This window comes from Anopheles gambiae, chromosome 2, assembly GCF_943734735.2.
Source record: "Anopheles gambiae chromosome 2, idAnoGambNW_F1_1, whole genome shotgun sequence".
Classification (NCBI taxonomy): Eukaryota; Metazoa; Arthropoda; class Insecta; order Diptera; family Culicidae; genus Anopheles; species Anopheles gambiae.
In genome coordinates this window covers 85,331,629-85,356,525 of record NC_064601.1, presented here as the reverse complement: position 1 = coordinate 85,356,525, position 24,897 = coordinate 85,331,629, and the positions used below count along the sequence as shown (strand labels likewise).

At 44.5% G+C, this 24,897-nt stretch overlaps 1 protein-coding gene across 20 annotated transcripts in view; it reads left to right on the top strand.

The window, feature by feature from the left end:
• LOC1276193 (uncharacterized protein DDB_G0283357) overlaps window positions 1-24,897 on the top strand; it is a 77,576-nt gene that overhangs the window by 5,637 nt on the left and 47,042 nt on the right. For 19 of the 20 annotated variants that reach the window (XR_009765580.1, XM_061652408.1, XM_061652406.1 and 16 more), the window contains exon 2: window positions 13,015-14,128. Coding sequence is in view for 19 of the 20 variants with exons in the window: in XM_061652408.1 (XP_061508392.1) it covers window positions 14,042-14,128 (87 nt within the window). In the remaining variant the exon portion in view is untranslated. Of the gene's footprint in view, window positions 1-12,275; window positions 14,129-24,897 lie in introns of all 20 variants that reach the window. The other variant, XM_061652392.1, reaches the window with a different exon arrangement.

Here is a 24,897-nt window from a genome sequence, read left to right as displayed (position 1 = left end):
GACTTAATCGTACCGAATGTCCTTTGCTGGTGGAACGATAGGCATCGCGGATGTTGTCCCACGGTACTGGAGAATGGGGTTTTGGTTGTTTTTCGCGTTGTGTTATCTTTTTGCTGACTTTGGGAGTTCGGAAGGATCTGTCCTTTTCACAACACAGTTTGTTATCGTGTTACCGTATCAACAAGCTCTAATTAATTGGAATAGGAAAGGTTCTTGCCAAACAGGATTGAGTGGACCTGAAATCGCAAGGAAAGAAGCGGTTTTTTTGGAGAAAGTAAAATCAAATATCTACTATGTGATTTTTGTTTACTGTAATATTATACCTCCAGTTGCTGAAGTTTGTGTAGAAGTCAGTTTTGTGGAGCATTGCTCTAATCCTATTACTTCACAACCGAAGAGTTTGTTGACCGTTAATCTTGATGAGACGCGGGAGACGCACACTCACAGTGCACTCTGTCCGGTATCAAAAGACGGAAAGGTTCATTTCACGGTACCTTAGAATCAGTTAACCGTTGGAAAGCGGTAGAACTTCCCGACAGCTTCATCATACGCGCAACCACATTCGCCTGACATTCGCTGCACAGCGCACATCGCAAGGCGCGTCAAGGCAGTGGGACATAAATATCACTCACGATGGGTGTACTTCTCCGATCCAGCGCCTCTGAAGAGTAAGCTAGCTTCATCTAATAACCTAGCCAGCTCTCCCCTTCACCTAACTATGCGGGAAGGGAGGGAGCCTTTTGTAACGCGTGTGTATGTAGTTAATATTTTGCTAGACCGCGCGCCACACTCATCTCCCCGTTCTTCTGCAAAGGCGGTTCGATTTTGCACGCTATTTGCCAACAATTATGGCACGTTCCGCATTAAAAGCCCATTTCCTCTCTCCTGCAGGAGCGATGAGAGAGACCAACGAGGCAACAGAAGCGCAGCAACCGCCGGCAGCAGCAGCAGCAGCAGCATTCAGTAGCGCGCCAGCCCTCGTCAAAGGGTCCAGATAGGGGAGTGGGTGGGAGAAGGGAACGGTCGGTCATGGTCTGGAAAAGAAGGGCCGACTCCCGTATGAAAGGATCGGTTTTGTCGTGATTCGGTCGTCGCTGGTTGGGCGGCGGCTCCTTTCTTTATATTTTATGTGTTGCTCCTTCTTCCGATGGAGCTCGATGGGGCGCGCGCGTGTGTGTGTGGCAATGATGCACTCATCTGCCCACCTTCCACGGGCGAACGGGCGGTCTCGGAAGATAAACTGTGGGCAGGGATGCAGGGGAGAGGTAGTACCAGAGCGAGAGTCCGTTCCGGAACAACCCGTTTTGAAGCGTGTAATAATAATCAGCACACTTCAGCACACGGGTGATTCAGCACAGTTGTGCGAGCCGGTCCCATGGCCATGGCGCTGGAAGGAATGGCCCGGGTGAATGGACGCCTTTGTGCAGCAGCAACATCCAGATATCATCCCTTCTGCCGAACCAGGACGGGCGGCCGGGCTGCCGTAATCTATCTCGCGATGAGTTATTTATCGTGGCGATGCGATGGCCAGGGAAAATTGCTCTCTATATGCTAAGCTGTCGACGACCAGTTCCGGGCGGGGGCTGAGAGACTGTGCTTCTGTCCTCGATGGGCAACGAGCCCCGGCTAACGATGCGAGCTCTAATAGAAGGGCCCAATCTGTACCGCAAGGGTGGACGGGGAAGTGATTTGAGTCGATCGATTTGATCTATTTTTATGGCGGACGCACCCGTTACAATCGATTAAGAAACTTATCCATCCTACACATTCGAGTGGGCCGTAAGGAGAGGGAGGAACCGATGGAGCGTGAGCTTTTGCGACCGGAATTGAAGAAGGTGGGGGGTAGCGTGCACTGTCAGGCAACATTACATACAGTGTATTGGGCTTTGGTTTAATATATGAGAGAGGGCATTAATTAATTTACTGTACTCTTTTATTTTGTGACTAAATGCAGTTGAAATGTTGTTGCATTGATTGAAGTGATAAGTAATGCACTAGATTATGTTTGGAAGTTTGATTTTATCACGTTTTTGCACTGTGTTTTTGGAGTGCTGTCGTAGTGTCGTGCCAAGGGACCAGTATGTCACGATAAAGGTCGACGTTCAAGTCTCATCTCGAGCTAACTTTTCTTCACTTGAAACTAACAAATTTACTGAAATAAGGGTATAATATGATATTAAGACAGTAGGGAAAGGGAGTGTAAAAGAAAATAAATGAAAAAAATGCTGCAATTTATTTAAAAAATCTATGATTATTAATTCCATCAATTTGAATTTCAACGCTCCAGTGATGCTGTTCTGGCCAATTATATCTAAACATTTTAAAATATGCTCCAAATCAAAACATCCTCCTGTTCATTAACTCCATTACCATTTCAAAATTGATGGAAAGTCTCTTCGGGCACCAGGTGCTGGCGCTCTCCCCCTTCGTGCCACTTCTTCTATTCCTTTGCCGGTGCTGATGGCCAAAACCTTCCCTTTTTCTTAGTCGACGATCGACGGTCCGTTGCTCGGTTGGCGCAAATGTAGCTCATCGTAATGCATTCAGACATTTTAAGCGATCTTTCGCGCACCGTTGGCAAGGCCATGATGCAGACAAGCGCACGCAGTGACCGCCGCCCTTAGCCCAGCCCTTGCGTGTTGAGAGTGATGCATGTGATGGACGCGCGCGCGCTCGGAAAAGATCGCATCGTGCGTTCTCGCCAATGTCGAAGATTTCTAAGCCATATCGGTTCGGTCCAATTAGATATCCCGTCGGTTTGTTTTAGTAGCAACAGCACCAGCAGCCACGCCGTTAGACAGATAGGAGGAACGAGAGGCGGTGCACAAAATTAAGGGCGGCCAAATGTAATTGCAACAATTATTCTTCCGTGTGTGGCTCGGCTTTTGAGCGTGCGTTACGGGGACGGAAGGAGGGCGACTGTTGGTGTAGACCGTTTTGTCTGTCGGGCGGTGTCTGTTGCGTGTTGCCTTTCCGAAGGGCTACCGCAAAGAAAGAGGAGTGCTGTGGGCTGTGATGCGCTTCGTTTGCACTGCTTTTGGAGCGGCTCTTGCGAAAACGAATAGAACGCAAGCACCGTATACCCAGTAGAAATTGTGCTTTTTCTATACCATTTTGGGGATTTTTGACTGCGAAAACTGGTATACTGTAGATGAATTATTAATTTTGAATATTTTTAAAAGTTGAATGCTTAAATTATGGTTGTATTTATGCTTCGAACAGTTTGAAAGCATTTTAATCTAAATTTTTCTTTGGTTTTGTATGACTTTTTAAGTTGCAAAATCACGTTTTTTGTGTGGCATTTTACGAAATTTCCATCAATTTTCCTTGCTTCGAGTGGAAAAGTAACACTGTTACACATCTTTCAAAGGACGGCCAACCACCCACAACCATCCACCCGAATGTTTGGCCTTCGGTCAATTCGATCTGTTAGCCAAACAGTTTCAAGTAATGCGCAATGCTTGCTGCTTGTAACTGGTGCTACTGCTTTTATTGCAAAAAGTGGCTGTCATGTTAAAGGCTCAACTTTTGCCCACGTTTCGTCTCTCTCCTCAAGGTACGCAGTAGCAAGGGTGGTAATTGATTGATGTTTTCACGACCCACCCGCACTCCTTCCTTCGCTCAATCGCTATGTGTGCCTCTTAACGAAAAAGTCCGCCAAAAACTGTACACTCTTCTCTGAGTGAGAAGGTTCGGTGCGCGTCTTGTGCACTTTTGATCGCACAACCCACTCCCCCGGGTGAAAAGGTATATGGCGGAAGAAGGTGACTCAACCGCAAGCGGCGTTTTGTTGGTCAAACTCTTGTATCCATTTCATCGCTGCATCGATCTACGCTACCCGCCGCCATCCTCCCCGCTTCGCTGCTCGAACAGGAGGTGAAAAACCGAAAAACGGAAAGTGGCCGTTTGCCGTCTGTTTCGTTCCAATCTGATTGCGATCTGTTATGCCGGTGGTGGTAGCCTTGGATCGGGAGTTTTTTTTTTCCACTTACTGAAGTAGTTTTTCTTTAGTGCAGACTTTTCTTCTCTCCAATGAGTTTTCCTTCGCTTGGTAGCTTTGCGCCGGCATTCGGTCACAGAAAAGGTAAAAACTTATTGCTCTTTATTGCCTTTGTCGCCCCCCCCTCTCCCACCCACAAACAGACGAAGAAATATTGCCCTTCTTCTTTTGGGCAGGGCCATCCACCCTCAGCCCCAAACCACCTTGCTGGGAGTGTTCCTTGGTGAAGATTGGCCAACTCAAACCAGCATTCGGGCAACGCCAGCCTATGCAGCATCGTGTGATGTTTTAATCATTAGCTTGGTTTTTTTTCTTTTTAATCCTCGACGATGGACACCCGATGGACACACTTTTTTGGCGATGGTGAAGTCTCAGTGGAGCGGAGAAGAAGGTGTGGGAGGCTGATGCTGTGTACCGTTGCTTCATTTATGTTTGCTTCATGGGTTGGTTTGCTGGTGAGGAAAATTGTTCGCCCCTGTGACTTGTTTTGCCGGCCAAAGACTGCCGCTGAAAGTCGCTACAACTGTGCAAAGCTCTCTGTTGCTTCATTTTTTCGCAATCGACAGCTTGGCAGTGAAGTGTGTTACGCTTCTTTTTTTGCCGATCACTCACTTGTAATGCAATCAGTCACTGAGAGTTGGCTGGAGTGGAAGCTCAAACTCCTCTGGTGCGGTGTTCATTTCCGGTTCTTTTCCCAGCGTCACTTTTTCATCCCGGCGTGATGGATGTATTGAGCCAGAGTTGGCAGTTGGCGAATTAAAGTTCTGAAGTGTTTTTTTGTTTTCCTATTGATGTAATAGCTCCCGTTGAGAATGTGAGAAAAGAAGTCATTTATTTTTTCCAGTTCTGGTTTCATTCAATTAAGCGCCATTCAATTTAAAATTAGAACTTTTTACGCAATTTCGCTGAAAAAAAGTCTTTGGAAAAGGGATTTGAAGTTAAATTTCTTTTGCTATATTAGTCATTTTACAATCAGCGTTACTATTTCTAAAATAATGTTAAAAATAATATCATTGAAAATGTTTAACGTTTTATTTAAACGAAATTCTTCAAATTTGATATTCATAAATGAAAACTAATCTAAGACTAACGTTTAAGTAGTACGAAAATTGCACCAAACTTGCCTATCATCTTTCCCCGTCAGACCTACAATTTAAACAGCTCTTTTCTTATCTCAATCATTTTTCATTCCCTTCCTTTTTAACCTCCTCCCAAGCACCGAGCAAAAAGGGCTCGCAAAAATAAGCAATGTCGCAGCGCAAAAGAAAACAAAAAAAAACCAGCTCACCGTGTTGTTGTGTGCTGTGTCGTGGCGCGCGGCTCTCCTTATCGTGATGACAGACCTGTGTGGCAGTAATTTCTGTATCATTTTACCATCTTCTTTCCGCGGTGGCTCCGTTACTCCCGGCAGTGGTGGTGCATCTTGTTGCATTTTTGCATTTTTGTTGTGTACGCGAAGAAGGAAAGCAGCGGCGTGGAGGAAGAGAGGAACGTCGGGGATAATACAAGCTGTAATTGAAGACGGGATTGTAATCCACCGAAGTGAAAGGGGTCAGGTGGAAATGGATTAATGGGGAAAGAGAGAGAAAAGAGCGATGGGATGGAAGAGGTGGTTTGAGTCGGGATATGCAGCGTGACATCAATTGCAGTTCTCATTTCTCCTCGCGTGTGCAGTTGAGTGTGGCAGGTGAAAGCACGCCGGAGGATGAGATGATGAAGAACGGGAAGAAGTAGAAGAAGAAGCAGACCGACCAACAGAGGAGCTCCAGGCCAACCAAGCGAACGAAACGGGGCTTTAAACTGCGGAGGGTAAAATAAATATGAAATAAAAATAAAGTACACACAGGTACACAGATTCCCTCTTCAATTTCGCGCGCTTTTAACATGTTTCGGTGTGAAAAGATTATGACGGGAAGGCAGAGAGAGAGCGAGAGAGAATAAGAGGATTCCTTCCGAAAGGGATTGGAATTAAATGCAACGCGCAACATAAATAAATAAACGTGTGCCCACCGCTTTTGATTCTATGCAAATATGAAAGCCCGCCGTCTCTTTTGGAAGGGATCGGAAAGGAGAGACCCTTCCGCCCTTACTGCAGCTCTTCTCACCAACCCACCAATGAAGGCAAGGCCATGCTATGGTGTACACGTCTGCCGGTACACAACGGAGCTTCACCGGCTCTGTACGGCGGGACCAAAGATTGGAATAGATGATGATTGTACGCCCCTGGGTTAGAGGTACCAGTGTACTCTCTTGGGTGAAACGAAATAAAGCAAAACCTGACCCGACGGCGTGTTACTTGATCTCTCAAGCCTGAGCCTGTGGTGTGGTGTCTAAAATGTTAGACGTGCGGAAATACCTAAACCCGACCAGAGAAGGATATCGTTTTGCCACAGCGATATCTCGTGCTGGATATAAACGTATGTGGTGCCGTTTTGAGGGTGCCTCAGAGAGCGCAGAGTGGGAGTACATGATAGTTGTTCTACTTCTTCGTTGCCGTTTGCCGACTAACGGATTCCCCCTTAACCGTGTATCACATAATGCTAAATCGCGCCCTGAAAAAAAAGCTGTTTGTTGGATGTGTCTGTGGGTTTTGGTGAGTGCTAAATAGAGGAAATTCAACTTCTACTTGTGAACCGTTTCGACTGCTTTTAATCGACTGGCAGTGACTGGCAGTTTTTAGTTTTTAGTTTTAGGAGCCTGCGAAACTGCTGCGTTGGTGTTACTTCCGGGGGTTGTTTTTTGTTTTTCGAAGTAAACGAAAGGTGTTTGGGTTGGAATGTGTTTGTAGAATGTAGACTGACTTGCAGCAGCATATAATGTGCGTGTGTGAGAAGCATTTCAAGGTTTTGTGTGGGATGGGATCCATTTTCATTCTGTGTTGAATGTCTGAAAATATGAATTTCAAGTAATCTGTTACAAGTTTTCATTTATTGAAGACCAAATATGCTCTCTATTACAGAATGATTTTAGCTTTTCAATTGTTGGTCGCTATAACATCATTGTTTGTGAGAAACTATTCCTCAATCCTAGTCATTCCAACAGAACAAATTGTTAATGCGATGGTAGAATTACGTGTTTTTAAGCAATTCCAGAAAGGCTCACTGTATCGCCTTCTATTTATTACCTAAGTGACTGATTACGCTATGAAGCAGTTCGATGCGTCAATGAGCCATCAAGCTCATTCCGCGTAAAACGATGACTAAATCTGCTTTTTTAAGTGCTTGAATGATTGTTTTGTTTCTTTGATGAGGTAACATTGTGATCTGTTCTATCCTTTCATTTTATTTAATGGCTTGGAATCAGCTAAATCTGTTTTTTCTTGCTCTAATTCTTCATCCTCTAATCTGATGATTTTCTTTTATATTTGTAATGCCCTTTTCCGTGATTTTGCTTTCGGGCGACATCAGCTTGTTCGACATTCTACACCTCCTTCGTGTGCTCATTGTCAATTGCGCTCAATTTAGCAGCCCGTTTAAGAAGAACGCCTTCTCCGAGCCAGTAGGGCGGCCCATCTCTTTATTCTCCTTCCTCACCTTTGCATTCTGTAAAAAAAAAAACAAAACCACCGCAAACCATTTTCGGGGGAGTGTAAGACTGTGTAGAAGGAAGTGCTTGCGGCACGGCGACGATTCGAGTAAAGCGATCCGATCCGGGGGTTAAATTTGAAATTCTAACCTACAGGGCGCACTTCGATGTTGTATTTTTTTTCTTTCGGCACGGTTCGAATTGAGTTAAGAGCTCTCCCCCCTCAACTGGAACATTTCTAAGGCTTCCTCCCCGCGTAGGTCGGACGCCAGGTAGGAAAGAAGAGCATCGATTGCTTGCATCCACAACGCCCCCTTCCTCGATCTCGTGTTGCTTGAAAGTTGGAATCCATCTTGCCTCGAGCGACCGCCAGCAGCAGCAGCAGCAGCAGTGGTTGGAAACGTTTGCAATCGTTCGGCATCCCACCCGGACTCGAGAATGCAACCGATGACGCAATCCGATGCCAATGACGACGACGACGACGACGTGGCAATGGGATGTTAAAAATGGGGCTAAGGTTTCAGTCAGCACCCAGTATCAAGCGAGAGAAGGCGAAGAGGAAGAAAGAACAGAGAGCCAACCAGAGGGCAGAGGGTTTGACGTTTGATCGTTGCCTGTCGATCGTTTAAGTCGAGCATACGGAGCAGCGCTTAGTAATGGGTTCGGATTTAAAATGTGTGCTGCCCTGTTCGTTCCTCTTTTTTCCATTTGAATGAGTTTGGCGTTCAGCGCACGTTTGAATCGTTTTTTTTTAATTGCGGGAAGTGCAATACGTCTGAGTTGGTTATAGTTTTTCAGCTCTTTAAGCCGGTTGATTTTTATTGCGGAAGAAGATGTTTGATACAAAGCGATTCATTTGATAAAGCAAATCATCATCACAAACCAATCAGATGATATTGCATTAGTGAAGTATGTTTCATTTCATTTGATCAGCATTTAGATGATGATTAAGTGATTTAAACTAAAGTTCTAAGCTGGATTGTATGATATGATATGATATATAGATCATAGCTGGATGATATGATCTGAAATTGTTATGATATTGTTTGAAAAGAGCAACTTCAAGGGCAAACTGTTTTGTGATATTGCTTGCATCATTTGTGATATTAAATCATGTTTCTTTGTTGTTGATTTAATATGTCATTTATCCTTTAAAAATTTCATTTTATAAGACTTCTGGACAAAAACACGAACCCATTACTACACGATCATGCACCCCACATTGTCTGAAAATCCCGTTCCGAAGGTACCAAAGGTTAAATCTGATAATTACAAATCTTTTTGGGTCAGCTTTTCTCAGTGCGATGATCTTTCTGAGTCGAAGTCGAATGGCGGCTGGCCTGCACTCTGTGGTGCGCAATCACAATTCACGATAATAGTCCTACGATGTAACAGTACAACCAACATGGGCTCTGGTGCCTCACCTTTTTCTTTCGTTGCAATTCTCATCGCATTCGATGCAATTGACATTTACCGCAAATTAACCTGTTGTTGGAGTATTTCAGTTTGGGCCTTTTTCTTCCTCCTCGTTCCTCGACTTGCTATAGGGCCAAACCACAAAAACCAACCCTTCTTCGTGTGATGGGGTGTGCTTGCGTGCTGTTGTGAGTGTATGTAGAGCAAAAACTGGGGTGAAATGCATTCGAGAGAGAGAGAGATATTGCACATTGCAATGCTTCTTGGAATCGATGCACCTTCGTCGAATCGTAACCAAACCAAAACCACTTCAGGGTTTTTTGTTGTTGCCTGGTATGAAAAACGGTTCACTTCACGCTTCCCTTTCGCTGGAAAAGGGCGCGAACTCTGCTCTCGGAATGATGGGTTTGGATGGGCATCGAACATCTCCCTGCTGTTGGAGCAACCTCTGGAGGATTAGTAGTTGTTTGAAGATAAATCGTGATCGATCCCACATGCAGTCGTTCGCCAACAATATTGAACATAATTTATCTTCGACGCCCGAACGGCGGGATATGTTGTTCCCCTGCCTAAAGTGTTTGTTCGTGATCAACAACAATCGCGTAACGCCAACACACTGGTGGAGTTAAATCTTTATTTTGTTAAATCAATCGATTGTTTCGCGCTTAGGCAATAATTGCACAAGTTTTTAGACAACAAAAAGAAGCAAGCCAAATATGCACACAACGGTAAATCATTCGATTGATGTTGTTCATAAAAAGCGGGTGTGATTTATATTCTAAAACCTCTAAGCGCTTTGTGCCGCAAAACAAAACAATTTATTTTTATGGGCATTTCTCTTTTTCCTCCACTGAAGTGCATTAATTTCACTCGTTATGTTGTTGTTGGACCATCGTTAGAACCCACGTGAGCACGCGCTAACTCTCTCCATCTCACGCTGTGGCTTCCGATTCAATTAGCAAACCCGAGCGCGCCGAGCAGCTCATCACACGAACCTCGTCAGGAGCTCGTCAGAATCGTGATTTTGAAAATTTACTTACATTCCGGATGCAACAAACGCCCAGGACCGAGAAGAGAGGCCACAAATCCCAGTAGAGCAGGGACGGGGGGAGGATGGCATTACGACGGTGGGTTTGTTTGTTGTCCTCAACTCCCGCGAGACAACACACTCCTCCCCTTCTGTTCCTTCAGTGTGTGATCCCTTCCTGTTGGTGGGTGCAGCTGCAGATGTAGGCAGCAGGAACACACACACGTTGGCTTTCTTTCTTACCCACCACCTACCCAAGGCATCATCCCTTTTCGAACGACTTTTCTTCGTCGTTTCTATTGGCCTACGGAGAAAACAATCATTAGAAGGCATAACGGCAGAGCACGAAAATCGAACCGAGGCCGAAGATTGACTGTGTGCGCAAACGGTGCGGCGGCCCGTCGTTGTCGTTTGGAGGCGAAAGAAAATGGCCATTCAATAATTTAGCCATGTTTACGGGAGATCTGTCTGTCATTTTGGCCGGCCTGTTGTTGTGGTGATGCATTCTGTATGCGCCCCGGGCGAGCTGTTTGCTTTTGTCGTTCAGCTGCAGTGTTTGGCCGTAGCGGAGAAAATGGGGTCCCTCCCCCCGCGCTGCGATCGTTGCATAAAGGCGCACAGTATTTACACTTTGTTGTCAGCTTGGAATGGATCTTTGTGGAACGGAGCTAAATCAGTGCTAAAATGTGTTCATCTCTGCGCCACGGTTCGACTGGGATATGCAGTGCGCTGGTTTTAATGGATTTTCGTAACACAGGAAATGAGGTTAAGCGTAGCAATTATAAGATATTTTTAAAAATAAAACATGGTTCAATTGGGAATTTATAACAATTGTATCTGTTCATATTACAAGTGGATGCATTTGATAACTTTCTGCTAATGTATTGTTGCTAATGTATTTTTTTAAATATACAATTTGTCTTATCAAATGATAAACTCTTTCTTACTCTTCTTTGCCAGCATTATTTAAAAAAAAATGCGATAGTTTCGGCAGAATCATTTAAAATCTCCTTTCAATCGCTGTAACTTTAATAATAGCTTTGCCTTTTCTTCCGATAAACCTACATGTTATTTATATTTTTAAAGCTATTTAATGAAATAAAAAAGTAAATACAGGCGGTCCCCGAGATACACGGTACCTCTTATACGCGGATTCGGAGATACGCGGTTTTCTAAATTTGACAGTTCTTTGAGCAAATTGTACTGATTTGACACATCAATTGTAAATTGCCAAATAATTTCCGTTTCGATCGAATGTTAAAAACTATTTCAAAAGGTTTAAAACTGTTATATTCAGTCAGAATCAAATCAAATAATTCATAAAGTGACTGAAACCGCCCCCTATTTGCAAAATTACACAAAAATTAGTGATATTTTAGCTGGAAATCACGAGATTCGACTTACGCGGAAATTCGAGATACGCGGTATTTTGCGGTCGTTTTCGGTCCCCATTAACCGTGTATCTCGGGGACCGCCTGTAATCATGTCAAAGTCCTAAAAAAAACTCCTTCGAATCCTTTGCTAAACATTGCATTCCCGCCACTCGTCATCCCCAGAATCTCTCAGAGCAGAGAAGCTAAACGAAATTCGAAACAGTGTCAACAACCAACGATACAAATGGGCTTTGACGCAGGCTCTTTGCGCTTTGACAAAACGATTTGTAACATGATTACCTTCTCGAACAACGACACACATCTTCACATCGATGAAGTGATAGATCGTGTGTGGCATTGTTGTCCAGCCGGAAAGTGTGTCCGTCGCTGCCCTCTCCGCCTTCGAGTCAGCTCGACCCATGAATGGGTTGGTCGTTCTCGTGTGCGTACGATTTTTACCCACTCACCAGGGGACAAATGGACAAATTGACCGGGCGTAAAAATAACCCCGTGATGTTTTCGGGGCTTGTTCAGGTTCAGTTTCGGGGAACGAAAACCCGCCCAAACGAGCGATTAGAAGCTCCATGCTTCTTCTCTCATACTAAAAATAGTGCCCCAAAAATGGCATTATATGTGAGGCAGGGCGGTGTGCAAGCGGACAACTCGTGCGTTGGCGTTGAATTTTCCGGACTTAGCGTGTGTGTGTGTGTGTCTGTGTTGGAATGGATTTGTAGTCGGACTTTTCAATGGGGCAGAGGGGGGACCCTTTAGGGCGCATCGCTTTGGTACACGCTATTAGTTTTAGGGTCGTCTCCATTCTAGGCAACTATTGTTGGGCGGGAAATTCCACCTCTTAATCGCTTGCCATCGGATAGCCACAACTAAAGTACTAATCGTTGTTTTTATTCTCTTTTTTTCTTTCTTCTCCACACAGATTGTTCTACTCTCGAGCGTATGCGTGTTGTGTCCTCAGGGAGCGATGTCGTCAAATTCCTGCTAATCCGGCTGACATCGATACCTTGCTTCTAGCTTCTAGCGCGCCGACAAACGCCAAACAAAGAGGAGGCGTACAAGCAAAAAGCGCGTCCAACGTAACCATCGTCCGCTCCGACCCGAGAGAGAGAGAGAGAGAGATAGCGAAACAGAGGCTCACATTTCCATTCGGAAAGTGACACTCATTTGGAACGAAGCGCGCGCGGATAACTGCCTTGAAATAAAGCTGTGTTTTTCCTCTACCAAAAACCAGCGTGTGCCTGGTTGGGTAGTGGTGGTATGCGCCAAATACCACGAGTGCCTTTCGGGCGTGTTGTTGCTGCAAGCGATTTGTGGGCGAACTGCTGCAGAACGGTGCACACACGGCGTGATGGTCCGCGCTCTGAAGGCTGAAGACCTTGGCGAGCGCTCCGATCGAACCAATCGATCGATCAATCGATCCTGCACGCGGTGAAGCCTAACCTACCACCTAAACACACATGGGCGATAAATGTGAAGATAGAGAGAGAGGGAGACGAGAACGGCTTGAAACCGCTGGACCGATGTGTGCTGCTTTTTTTGTTATCTCATTAATTATCGTGTCTTGTTTGCACCGATTTTAATCTCCACCATCACCTTCCTGCTGCGTCTGATAAATTGCGGAGCATTTTTAATTGATTCTGTTTTTCCTCTCATTTTAGGAGACTGAGTGAAATGAAGTGTAACTAAGGTGAAGTGAAGTGAACCAACGCAACAGCGCAACACAAAGCGACATTGCGAACCACCAAGTCCGGAAACGAGCGCAACGAAGAGTATCCTTTCGGGCTCGATAGGATACAAATGGCAGCGGCAGCAGCAGCAGCAGCAGCCTGACTCGAATGCCCTTTTACAGCGTCCGGCTGTGTTCGGTTCGCGCTTCGCTAGCTTTTTTTTCCGGTCCGGAGAGACGGATTAGCGCTTCCGGGAAATGTGATCGCCCCGGGTGTTCCCGCTGCTTTGCCTTCGGTCCAGTGTTTTTGGTGGCAACGTGTGTAAATTCGAGCTGCTTGTGAACGGTGAAGCCTCATCCTTCTGCAACGGGGGCACACAAGTGTGTGTGTGTGTGGTTCACCACCCGCGCATTACGAGGGGATGGTCATTGCAGTCGTGGGAAGTGGAAAAGCAGCAGTGCGGTATTGATTTTTCCCCCCATTTTCTAACTTGCAGTAGTAGCGTTAGATAAAACACGAGTCGTATTCCCCATCACCCAGTGTGGGGTGTGTGTGAGCGTGTGATAGCGTGAACGAGCGAGTGTTGATAAAGCGGGAGGCCTTACGAGGCGCGCCCCATCTAAAATATCTAGCAAGAAGGATAACAAAAAAGTGTTTCGGTGGGAAGTGAAAAGAAGGAGTGTGTCCTAGTGGGCAGTGCTACACCATTCGTTTATTATTTCATTACATTTTGTTGCTCCGTTTTGTGTCAGTGTGTGTGTAGAAAGAAAAGAAGTTATAAAAGAAGCACATACGGTCGTTTTTCCACGCGCGCGTTGTCCAGTGGGGAGTGGGAAAATCTATCGAATACATATTGTTTCCGATCACGTTTCTCTATTAGAGTGTGTGAGCACGGAAAGAGCAACACTATCGGTAAAAAAGTGATAAATCTAGTGGAAACACCCATTGGCGCACCTCTAGCAAAGGTGGATTAGAAAGAATCATTTCCCCCGGGTTCGGCGTTCGGCGAGGAACGACGATGGACATCGGAATGGATCGAAGCGGTACGGATGCCGGCATGGCCACCATCGGTTCGCTGTTTCAGCACATCGTCAACGAGATGAAGGTATGTGTGTGTGCGCGCGAGCGCGATCTATGTTTATTTTATGTACAAGAGAGGTTTGCGCAAAGTAGCGACATAAATAAGAAGGTTGCGCCAAATATTCTTCTGCACGTCACGTTTTGGGGTTATCTCGAGCCCTTCTCGAGGCGCATTGCCTTAACCATTGCTCCACCTGCTCCGCACAGGATATTAGAGGTTGCGCACAGGACGATGCGCATTATTTCACTGGTACAACTTCCCAAAAAAAAAAGAAAGACTTCAGTTAACTTCTCTCTCTCACGTCGTTTTGCGGGTCACGGCGGTTGTGTCACGTTTGCGTTGTTTGTGTGCTGCTGGCGACTGTTGTTTTGTGTGTGCCGGTATGCTCATTGCCTGTTTTTAATCTACCCCAGTTTGGGCTGTTTCCGGTGGCAAAAAAAGCTGCACTCCCTCCAAACCCAATAACAACTGGCTGCGGCGACGGGGATGCAAACTTTGTGCGCCAGCCCTAACGACCCTTTTTTCCTTTCCTTTTTTCGTTGGCCTCCAGTCCTTCTTTTTCTTGACTCGTTTGCTCCTTTCGTTCGTCTTTCGTGCTAAGAAGAGAGGGGCCAAAGGGGTTTGTTGTTTTAGTTATGTGTGTGTGTTGCGCGTCTCCCGATCTTTTGCTCGGAATCGGGGGCCGCCGGTACCGCGAACAGGAAATGGAACGGAAACGCACCGCCGAAAGGGATGGTGGCCGCACACCACTCCCTGTGTGTCCCTGTGCTGTATACACTACAAACTGCTGCATTGCTCTCTGCCAGCGGCAAGACGGCGAAGAGCGGCAAAGGAAATGAGATAAAAGTAATTTTTATTTTTAATCTCCGCCCAAGATGGCAACGGCACGATCTGTCATAAATTCTCATTCTCTTGCTCTCCCTCTCGCTGTTTTGTGACCCAAACTCCTCCGTCTTCCTCCTTCTCCATCGGCCAGAAAAGGCTTGCTGGTGCACATCGTCGGGTTGTTCCGGTTTTTTTTTTGCCGCAGCAGCACGCACGAGCCGCCAGTTTTCTCTTCATCCGCAGGACTGCTGACCTGATCCCCTTGTCAGTTTGCTTGTGTCATATGTTGACATTTGTGTGTGTTCTGCTTTTCTTGTTTTCTTGTGACCTTTTTCTTATTTGTTCTACTGCATTTGGTACCTTTTGAATGGTCTTCTTTTTGTTTGGTTTTTCTTGTTTGCTTAGTTTGGCTTGTACATCTTTCTTATTTGTTTGGTTTGTTGCACATTGCTTAGCGCAGTTTTTTCTTCGATGTTTTCTTTCTTTCCTTTCTATTTTCAAATTATTTTTACGTTGTTTATTTTCTTTGTATTACTTCAGTTTATTCTTTTTGATTTACAAATTTTTGATCAAGTTTATTATTAAAATTTATTATTTAAGAAAAAAAGGTCAACTTAATAAACTTATGTGTTCTAGAACATGTAACATAAACATAACAATAATTATGTTCGTGTGCACAGCTCTCCAGCTTCTCGTGACAGTCTGTAATATCTCATGAAACTTAAACTCCATCCGAGGCGACCCCCCCTCCCCCCCCCCCTCCCCATTTCCCGCTCCTTCTGATTAACGCGAAATCCGGAACATTTGATTGCAACTTCGGCGTCGAAATCCACTTAAAACAGTTGCAGCCTTTGAATGGCGGATGCTCACGAGTTTTGCTTTTCCTTCTGCCACCTTTTCGTGGCAAACGTCGGTTATGTGTGCCTGTGAATGTGCATTTCATATTCCGCTCACAGAAAATGTGGTGTGTGTGCAGTGCAGAAGGCGGGGCGGGGAAGCAAACATCGCAAGAATTGTGTCAAAAGTGTCGTAAAATGCAGCGTGCTGCAACTTAACACGCGAGAAGCATAAAAGAAAAGGAACCCTTCGGGTGTGATGTAAGAATATGGGTCAATTTTGGATTGTGATGGCGGCGTGCACAGAGCGGAGGAGGGAGGGGGTTTTAAAAGGGCGCCCTAGTGAAGTGGTGCGTGTTTGTGTGTGTGCATGCTTTGAAGTTTCAAATTCTCGTTCCAACATCACCGGAAAAAGGCGAAATGATTCAATTCATGGGCCGCTTTTGGGTTGATTCCATTTGCTGTTTTGGGCCCTTTGTATGCAGCGCCCCGAGCATATCATTTTTCCAAGACACCGACCGATTCTTCGTAATGCGACAAAATATGTCAATAATGTACGCTTATTGAAATCAATCAAAATTGAATGTCAACGCTCGCTTGTGCGCACGTCTCATTTCGTGCCATTGTTGCAAGGGCAACACCCCCGTGAAGCATATCGAAATCATATTACCCGTTTCCTTACCAGCAGCGGAAGATGAAGCTGACGAATCAATTTACCAGGCCAATCGGGATGTACTTCTTTCTCACGCATAGAACAAAACCAAAAAAAAGCCAAAAAGAAAAGGGCGATAAATGCGTGACATTTGAAATCGATCTATCAATCAAAAATGCCGCGCTCCGTACGACGCAACACCGTATTTCTCGGTCACTCGGCCGATTTGCTGTGTCCCGTTCACGGCATGGGGCGCTTTTCACGAAGCACGCGTGATAATCTAATTCATACGCGCTTGGCACATAAATAAATATAACCCCAAACGCCTGCCTACCCCCTTTTCTATGTGTGTGAACCTTCGAACTTGTGAACTCTCCGGAAGAAACGACGACGACGACGACTGCGTTGTATGGGTCGTAAACGATAGGCGAGATCCTCTATCGCAAGGTGCAATCGGCAGGAAAGCAGGCAGCCCGTGTCCCAGATCGATGACTTTTGCACGATCGATCACTGCATGACGTGTGCTGTGCGATGACTGACACGCCAAGATTTATGCTTCCAAATGCCCCGGCACAATCATCCCACACGCAGCAGGCGGCGGGAGCATTTGTTCAGCTGTGAAGGCACATCGTTTACGCACCAGCACCCCGTGTGATGGAGAGCTTAAAAAGAAAGAATAAGACCAATCGATCGTTTTGCTCGCCTCGCTTCTTCATGCGTTATTAACATAAATCAACTCCAATTTGGGACGTGCTGGAAAGAAGAGAGGCCATTTGAGTGCAGTGATTTTCATTTCCATTGCATCAATCTCACAATAAATAGATCGAGCGAAACCGATTGTAGCTAGAAACGTCTTACACTTGTTGTTCTAAGCAGCTACTAAGAACGCGGTAGGAATTATTTTTAAAACCTAAACCCAGACTGATGATAAACACGCACACATTCATACGCTGCTTTGATGCGGCCGTACGCGAAGAAAACGCGGCGTGCCGGCCACCCTAGCTCAATCCGAGTTCAATCGCCTTAACCCAATGAAGGAGATGTGTGTATGCATGGCTGGGTCTCCCTGTTTGGCGTATAGCTGGCTGCTGCTTCGTGCGATGGGTGTGTTGGTGTAGGCCAACACTGCCCACCGATAAACACACCGGGCTGCTAAGGGCTGGCTTGTGCGTTTTGGTGTGCTTGAACCACGGGCAAACGGGCAAGGTGCAATGATCGAAAGGTGTGCGTTGCGTCTCCCTCTTAAATTGCCAGACGAAAGTCTAATTGTTATTTTTACACCTTGCGGCGTTCACTAGAAACGTTTGTACGGTATGAGGATAAAGGGATAGAAGAAGAGGAGCGTGTTCTAAGCAGGAAGTATAGGGGAGGAAGGAAGAGTGAAATAGACATGTTTTTTTTCTTCTTTTTGTTGGCAAAGATTTTGTCGGCTAGGAAAACGTGCGTTAGACACGTACAATTTGGCCATAAAAATTGTTGGTAAGCAATGTTGTTTTGAGGACAAAAATGATTAGCTGTCACAATAGATTCTGTTGACAAATTGAATGGAAAAAACGAAATATTCAAAAATCCCATACCTAATAACACTCTATAGAAGGTTAGAAATCGATGTTCAATTTGTGACCTCGGATTGTTCAATTTTAAATTTGCTTTTAAACCTTGGGGCAAAATGGTCGTTATGTTTTGACGGGAGCAACATGATGAGGCTGTGGTATAAGCCAAGGTCGCTACAATATACATACTAGCTTTACATGCATAAAATTGTGCTGTTTTTAGACTATCGACAAGAACAATAACGGACAACACATGAATTATAGAAATATACTAAATTAAATACTAAATTAATTACTAAATTATTCACCAAAACACTTTAATACTAAACTTATATCTCTACTCTCACAATTTTACCAAGATGCAAGAGCTTAAACCAAAGTCCAATTTTGGGGTCCATTTTGCCCCTTGGTTTTGATGTGTTTTGACATTTTGTGTAAGACCATTTTGCTATGGGACAAGACCATTTTACCCCGCCGAATACATTTTCACGACTTTTGACGGTGCTTTTTAAAAATGTTTTAACCAAATATATTTGTTATCAATGCGTAAACTTCTAATTGTTTTTCACGAATTAGAAGTTGAGGTATCGATTGCCGTTAAAATAACATTGTAAAGGGTTTTAACCAATAAGATACAGACCCAAATCATTAACAGGTCCATTTTGCCCCGCTTTCCCCTCTTTCTTATAAAGGGCCGATTTTGTCATGGCAATTGCATAATTTTGGGGGATTTTTAATGCTGGTTGCATACTTTCAGGCGAACTGTTCTAACGTATCGTGAAACGGTCAAGACGTGTCTTTCCTTTTTGAAGATCTACATTTAGTTTTTAGATCTAGAAATTCCTTTTTAAAATTTTGTGTTGAAATTCCTAATTTATTTGTGTATTAAAATTGTGCTACAACCGTCTACGACAGCATCTTCAAGAAAACATATTTTGAATCACATTCGGAGTCACATTTAACCTCATCCATTTTATACTGAAGTATGCTGAAACTTGTTTTGAAATGTAATTAAAAAAACGTCAAGCGTATTGCATCATAACTGCAATCCTGCATCCACACCCAACACAATCCGTTACACACCCGAGACAGCATTCTGCATCCGACAAACTGTGTCTTGTAATAATTTATTCCAAAAATAGCTGCACATCTTCGAACGCCCCCCATGGTTGCATCTCTTGCTCTTACATAAGCCCGGAAGTTGTGTTAATTCATCCGATCGATGATCGTCGAACAAGGAAACGGCATTAATAAACCAGAACCCGCAACAAATCCTCGTCTCTCTGTTCCCCCCAGGTCCGTCCCCGTTGTTCTATTTTCTTGCACGTTTCTCGTGCCCTGTCTTTGAGCAGCAGCTGCAGTTGCAAAAAAAAGAGACCGCAAATCGTCAAGATTCGCAGCAAAAATTACCGTAACACCGAGCTCGCTGCTGCGCGAAAGCAACGCCAACCTTCAACACGACCACAATCAGACCGAACGGATCAGTTTCGTCGAGTAGAATCTTGTTTTTCTTTCGCTCTGCTTTTCCATTGCCCTTTACTGCTGTGTACTCATCCTTCATTCCCACCTCTGGGTTGTGCATCATCATGCCCTGTTTGTGGTGTAAAAAGTGCAACGCGCGTGGCCTCCAATTTCCGGCTCTCTACTTCTTTGCGCACATACAGGTTTTTTTTGTTCCTCGGTATTACTGCGTGGTTCTGCTTCACAAGATGACACCGTGAAGATGCAGCCGAGAATATCTTTTCGGGAGGGAGAGATGTGTGCACTTAAACAGAACGCGTACGCTCTTTTACTGCGGAGCAAATGAAAGGAAAGTAGTAGAAAGAGAGACAGTGGTTAAGGAAAGTAACCAGCAGACGGAAACGTTGTGTTCATTCATACTACGGTTGGGCAAACTGTTGCGCTTTGTTTTTTTTTGCCACTCGGTGGCCGCCGGCACACTCCACCATCACCACCCGAGAACCGTTTTGGGTGCAACGAAACTGCAACAACCGCGCGCACCACACACTGTTTTAACGGTGCTGCGCGCGTGTGCGATCGTTCAACTGCAATCTTTCGCTGCGCGTCGTGTGCAATGGATGGTGGCGTTTCTTTTTCCTCTCTGGAGGCAGCACTATCTGGTTTGAGATTCTGGCAGGCCAGGCTTGCCTGTAGCGCGACATACACACAGGCACACAGCTACAAACATGTCTGTTTGTGGTGCAACGATCGTGGATCGTTGCGGAAAAGCTTAGCAAACAGATCGACAGATCTAGCATTGAAGGTTTTTGGTTTAGACCAGAGATGTCAAACTGATGGCCCGCGGGCCAAATGTGGTTTTCAAGCTCATATAAAATCGTGAATGTCTTAATGTCTACTGTCGTATGTAGTTTAAGAACATTACTTTTTTATTCTTGAGCCACAAGGCATGGCATTTGGCGACCAGTTTAGCAATTTCTATTCAAAAAAAAATTGTACAAATTATCAAAATTTCTTAGCCAACAGGAATTAACAACGCAAGCTCTCACACTTTTTTGGTATATTGTTTTGCAAAAGGTCAAACCCATCATTAACTATACTAAAAATACAACAAAATATTTCTGCAAAACATTTAGAAATCAGTTAAAATCAGACGTCAGCATAAACACGTGTTACTTTTGATAGAATGTTACAAACGATCTCCATCAGGCTTCCTGCAGGCATCCTACCAAGACCAATGTGATAGGATAAACTACTTGTGTAGGCAGGAAGGGAATAGCGGTAATTAAAGACTTGTATAACACCTTCCAATCCTCTGTAAAATGAAGATCTGAAATGGACTGAACGACCTTATAATTTATAGACTTTGGGCAGTATCAAAAGTTAGAATTCACTGATTTAATTCCAGCTCAAAAATATTGATAATCAAACTGACACCAATATCAACTATTCTTTACAAAATTTACTGCTCTGTATTGGAACTAACCCGTTAGTCATGGCCAGTTTGTGCACAATATTTTTACGTACTGAATCTTGTTAGTTGCCATAAAACTATGCAAATGTTGGAAATATCAGAGTCCTATGTCCAATTCAAAATAATCTGCTACAGCTTTTGATTTTGTATCATATAATATCATGCAAAAACTAGGCTGCGGCCCGTGCTACTATTTTCAGTGGCATTTTGGCCCGCAAGGTTAAATGAGTTTGACATCGCTGGTTTAGACATTGGAAACGGGTTGGCGGATAAATGTCTTGAGAAATGCATCCAAACGCGGTGAGCGAGAGAGAAGGGAAGAAAAAGGTTTGATGGTCGATCGAGAGAGGAATGAAAATGTTATTCATAGCATTAAGAGAGTTTCAACTGTTTTTTGAAGCAAATATTTGTTTCTATTTTGTACCGTTTTCTCTTACGGCAAGACACTTTTTACTGTTATTTTTTTTAAATTACAATGTAAATATGATTTCTTATATTTTAAGTTTAAAAATACACAACATTCTGGTTGTAAAAATATGTGTTAGTATTTTTAAATTAAAATAAAACTGTGTGATAACCAAGAAGTATAACATTTATTTTCCCCTTTTTGTCGCTTTGAATGCTTCAAGCTTGATTCTGGCTCTGGCTGCTGGTTGGTGTTGTAATTGAAGTGCATCTGCATCATCTTTTCGCTTCCGCTTCCCACTCTTGAACGCCCGTCCTGCCCACATCCAACAGAGGTGCAATTTCGAGTGCGCGACTGTCGAAGATTGCTGGTTGGGTTTAATTTCGTGCTGTGTAGAGCATCACTACATCCCCAGACACTGCCAACTGGACTTATGCGAAACGTTCTCAAAGTGCGAATGGATCTTGGAGGAAGGCAGGTTACAAATAGCACTGCAACGCTGCTTCTCATCTCTCACACAGTGTGTAGTGTATGGCGTAATGTTCCGTTTCCCTTTGGACGTGGGACGCTGTAAAAGGGAACTGCTGGAGAAACAGTTTCGGGTTTGATACGGTATTGCGTTAATTTAGTTTGATGAACTTCTCGCGCCACTCGGCGCAACGCAAGAAGAGCATCGCGCGAACTGCTGCGGCTGCCCGGATCGATTGCGCAATCGATGGTGGTGTTGGCGGAAACCCCGATGTGTTTGTGCGTTGTTTTGGATCTTTTATAACGACGACAGAAACGATACGCGCGCGAGATATTCATCAACAGCGGCAGCATCACTTTGCACGGTGTTGGGATGCGTTTTTTTCTTTTTCTCTCTCGCTTTTGTAATGTTTTTTTTTCTTTTTTGCTTTGACGCTGGGAACATGCAGCCATAACAGTAGCACTTAATGAAACGCGTTGTGCGTGTTGCCACTTTTTGCTACGATGCTGCGTATGGTGTTTCCTTTTTCCTCCGGAAACAACAGGGGGGGGTAGGGGAAGCAGTTTATTGGCTGTGTGTGCGTACATGACGCGCAAGTTAATTGAAACGATTATGCTGTTCGACTGGCGAGGGATCAATTTCATCGTTGTTGATATTTTGTCGATCACAGGATGAGAGAATCTCGTTTTTGAATTTCGTGTTGAAAGCAGTTGGATAATGAAAATGCCAATTTTTTTTGTTATTTTAATCAAAAAAACTTTACTCGCAATTAACCGGATGTAACTACTTTGGAAGAATAATGCTGTTAGTCCTCCTTATTTTAAAAAGCAGTGTAAAAGTGCTTGGCTTGTGCTTGTTCGCAATTCAAAATCAACAAATTAGCTCATAATTCCCGAGCGGTGGCTTATCTCTCGACCCGACCGCCTTGTTGACCATATGGCGCCGCATTCTATGGGGAGGAATTGAAAGCTTTACGTCACCTTGGTTCGTGCTAAAAAAAATAAAAATATTGCAAAAAAACCCACACCAGCACCCAACAAATTCTCTTATCAACGTTGTGCAAACTGCGCATCCGCGCAAAGGACGGAGTGAAATTCTTTGCAAAAAACCACGCGACATCTGTACGTTCTTATCGGTGCATGAGGTAATTGCTCTCTTTTGAAAGCATGTTACGTTATCTCGGGTGAGTGGTTATCGACAACAAAAAATAAGTGCAAAATGTAAATGTTAACGATTTAAATGAAAAAAGTATTATGTTGAAGTATTGTCTGCGTAGGCTTTACTCAAGGACAGCCACCTCAATTTAGCGTTCCAAAAGTGGGAGGATTAGCCTTTCGCTTCTGTTTCTCCTTCTCTTTGTGGGATTATCCTCCAGCACCAGCACCAGCAACACCGGAAAGTGTCCCATTGATATGCTAATTAATTAGCTTCTGTCAGTTTTTTGTCGTACAAATGGGGGATGACTTGTTTAAGCAACGGTAGATGAAGTCTTGAAGACTCCCGCTGGAAGAAGAGATAGAGAGAGAGGTGCTGACCAGAAAGTGTCAGCCCAATTACGGTCGGTGTCACTCAGCCGTGGGCCGCCGGCTTCAAAATTTGGATTTATTGGAAAACACTCAAAACACTGTCACGCATCGATCATTCTTCGTACCAACGTGGGTAAGCATTCTATTCTTGTTTTATCTGTCTTTTTTTTCAAAATATCTCTGTCCCAGTGTGTTCCATATTTTCTATCAAAAGAAACATGAGTTAGATTTTTATTCATTCCGACACCTGTCAGCTGTCATGAAGAAATCTCCCCCCGATCACAGCAAATAAAAAACTCACCCTTGAAATTATGTGATGGTTGTCGCTGTGTGGACATGTAGGTGGGATCACCACCGATTTTCAGACACTCCTGCCAGCGTCTGCAATCTGCTCGTAGATCCACTTCCCACACGGGACCATTTTAGGATCGTTGTCACACGGTACGGGCGTCTTCAGGCGCCACCACAGCAGGCACTGTTGCGCTCTCGCATTCGGTGACACTAATCGGATTTTATGTTTAACACACATCCAACCACGGCGGTTTTTCATGCCGCGTCGCTGTGTGTGTGTGTTTATCTCCATCACACGCGCAAATTTACGCGTCTGCCAGGACGCGTTTCACTCTGAGGGGAGGTTAACCAATTTGGCCAAATGCTGTTGCAAAATGAAGCAGTGTGAATATTAATCGCAGTGCAATAAATATGCTTTTGCGGCGAAAGGCCCCGGGTGATGTGCGGTTGCCTTTTTTTGGTTATGTTTTAAGTGGCATGGGTGAGATATTGTGATTGGAAAGGAAAGAAATTAATCAACCTTTAGTATGCAAACAAAAAAGGAGAAAAATGCAATGGCCATTTTTTGTATGTTTCCATTCCCACTTAAAAGCCAAACGTCCAGTTTTAAGTGGATTTAACCAACGCACAAAGCTTCATTTGTCAAATGTGAAGTGCATAAATGATTTATAGCAAAACGTTTTATTTCACATTTGACCTCTTGAAAACTCAAGCGAGAAATATAGCCATTTTCGGTGAGTGTTTAATTTATAGAATGACGCAAATGCTGTGCTAAAGAGAAGTAGTGGGAAAGGACCGTAAATGTGTAATTGATCTGCGGCAAAAAAGGAAACACGAGACCTCCAAAAGACTCAGCTGTCCCAAAAATGGGTAGCTTATTTTCTCAAGAAAAATCAATTAACTATCGACAATCCCTGACTTCCCGTCGGAGCAAACGGGGGTTTACGCGGTCCGCCAGTAAGAAGTGAGAAAGGCGCGCGTTACAAACGGTAGCAACAACCTCCAACCAGCGCGCCCTGTGACCGGAAGGTGAAACATAAACGCGCTCGACGTGGTGCACGATCACACACCAACTGTCGTTTCGGGGTGACACCAAAATTTATTGCTCAATATCTTCCCCAGTGTGGCGGGTCCGAGAGTCGTTTTGTATGGTACACGCACTGGAAAATGCGGCGTTCGCGTTCGTCACGGGGGGAAAAAGTGTTAATAATTTAAACTGACCCGTCGTCGGTCGGGTGGGTGGTGGCGCGCATAATCTTGCACTCTCCAGTCGGTCCACTCTGAGGAAAGTGGAGGCAATCGA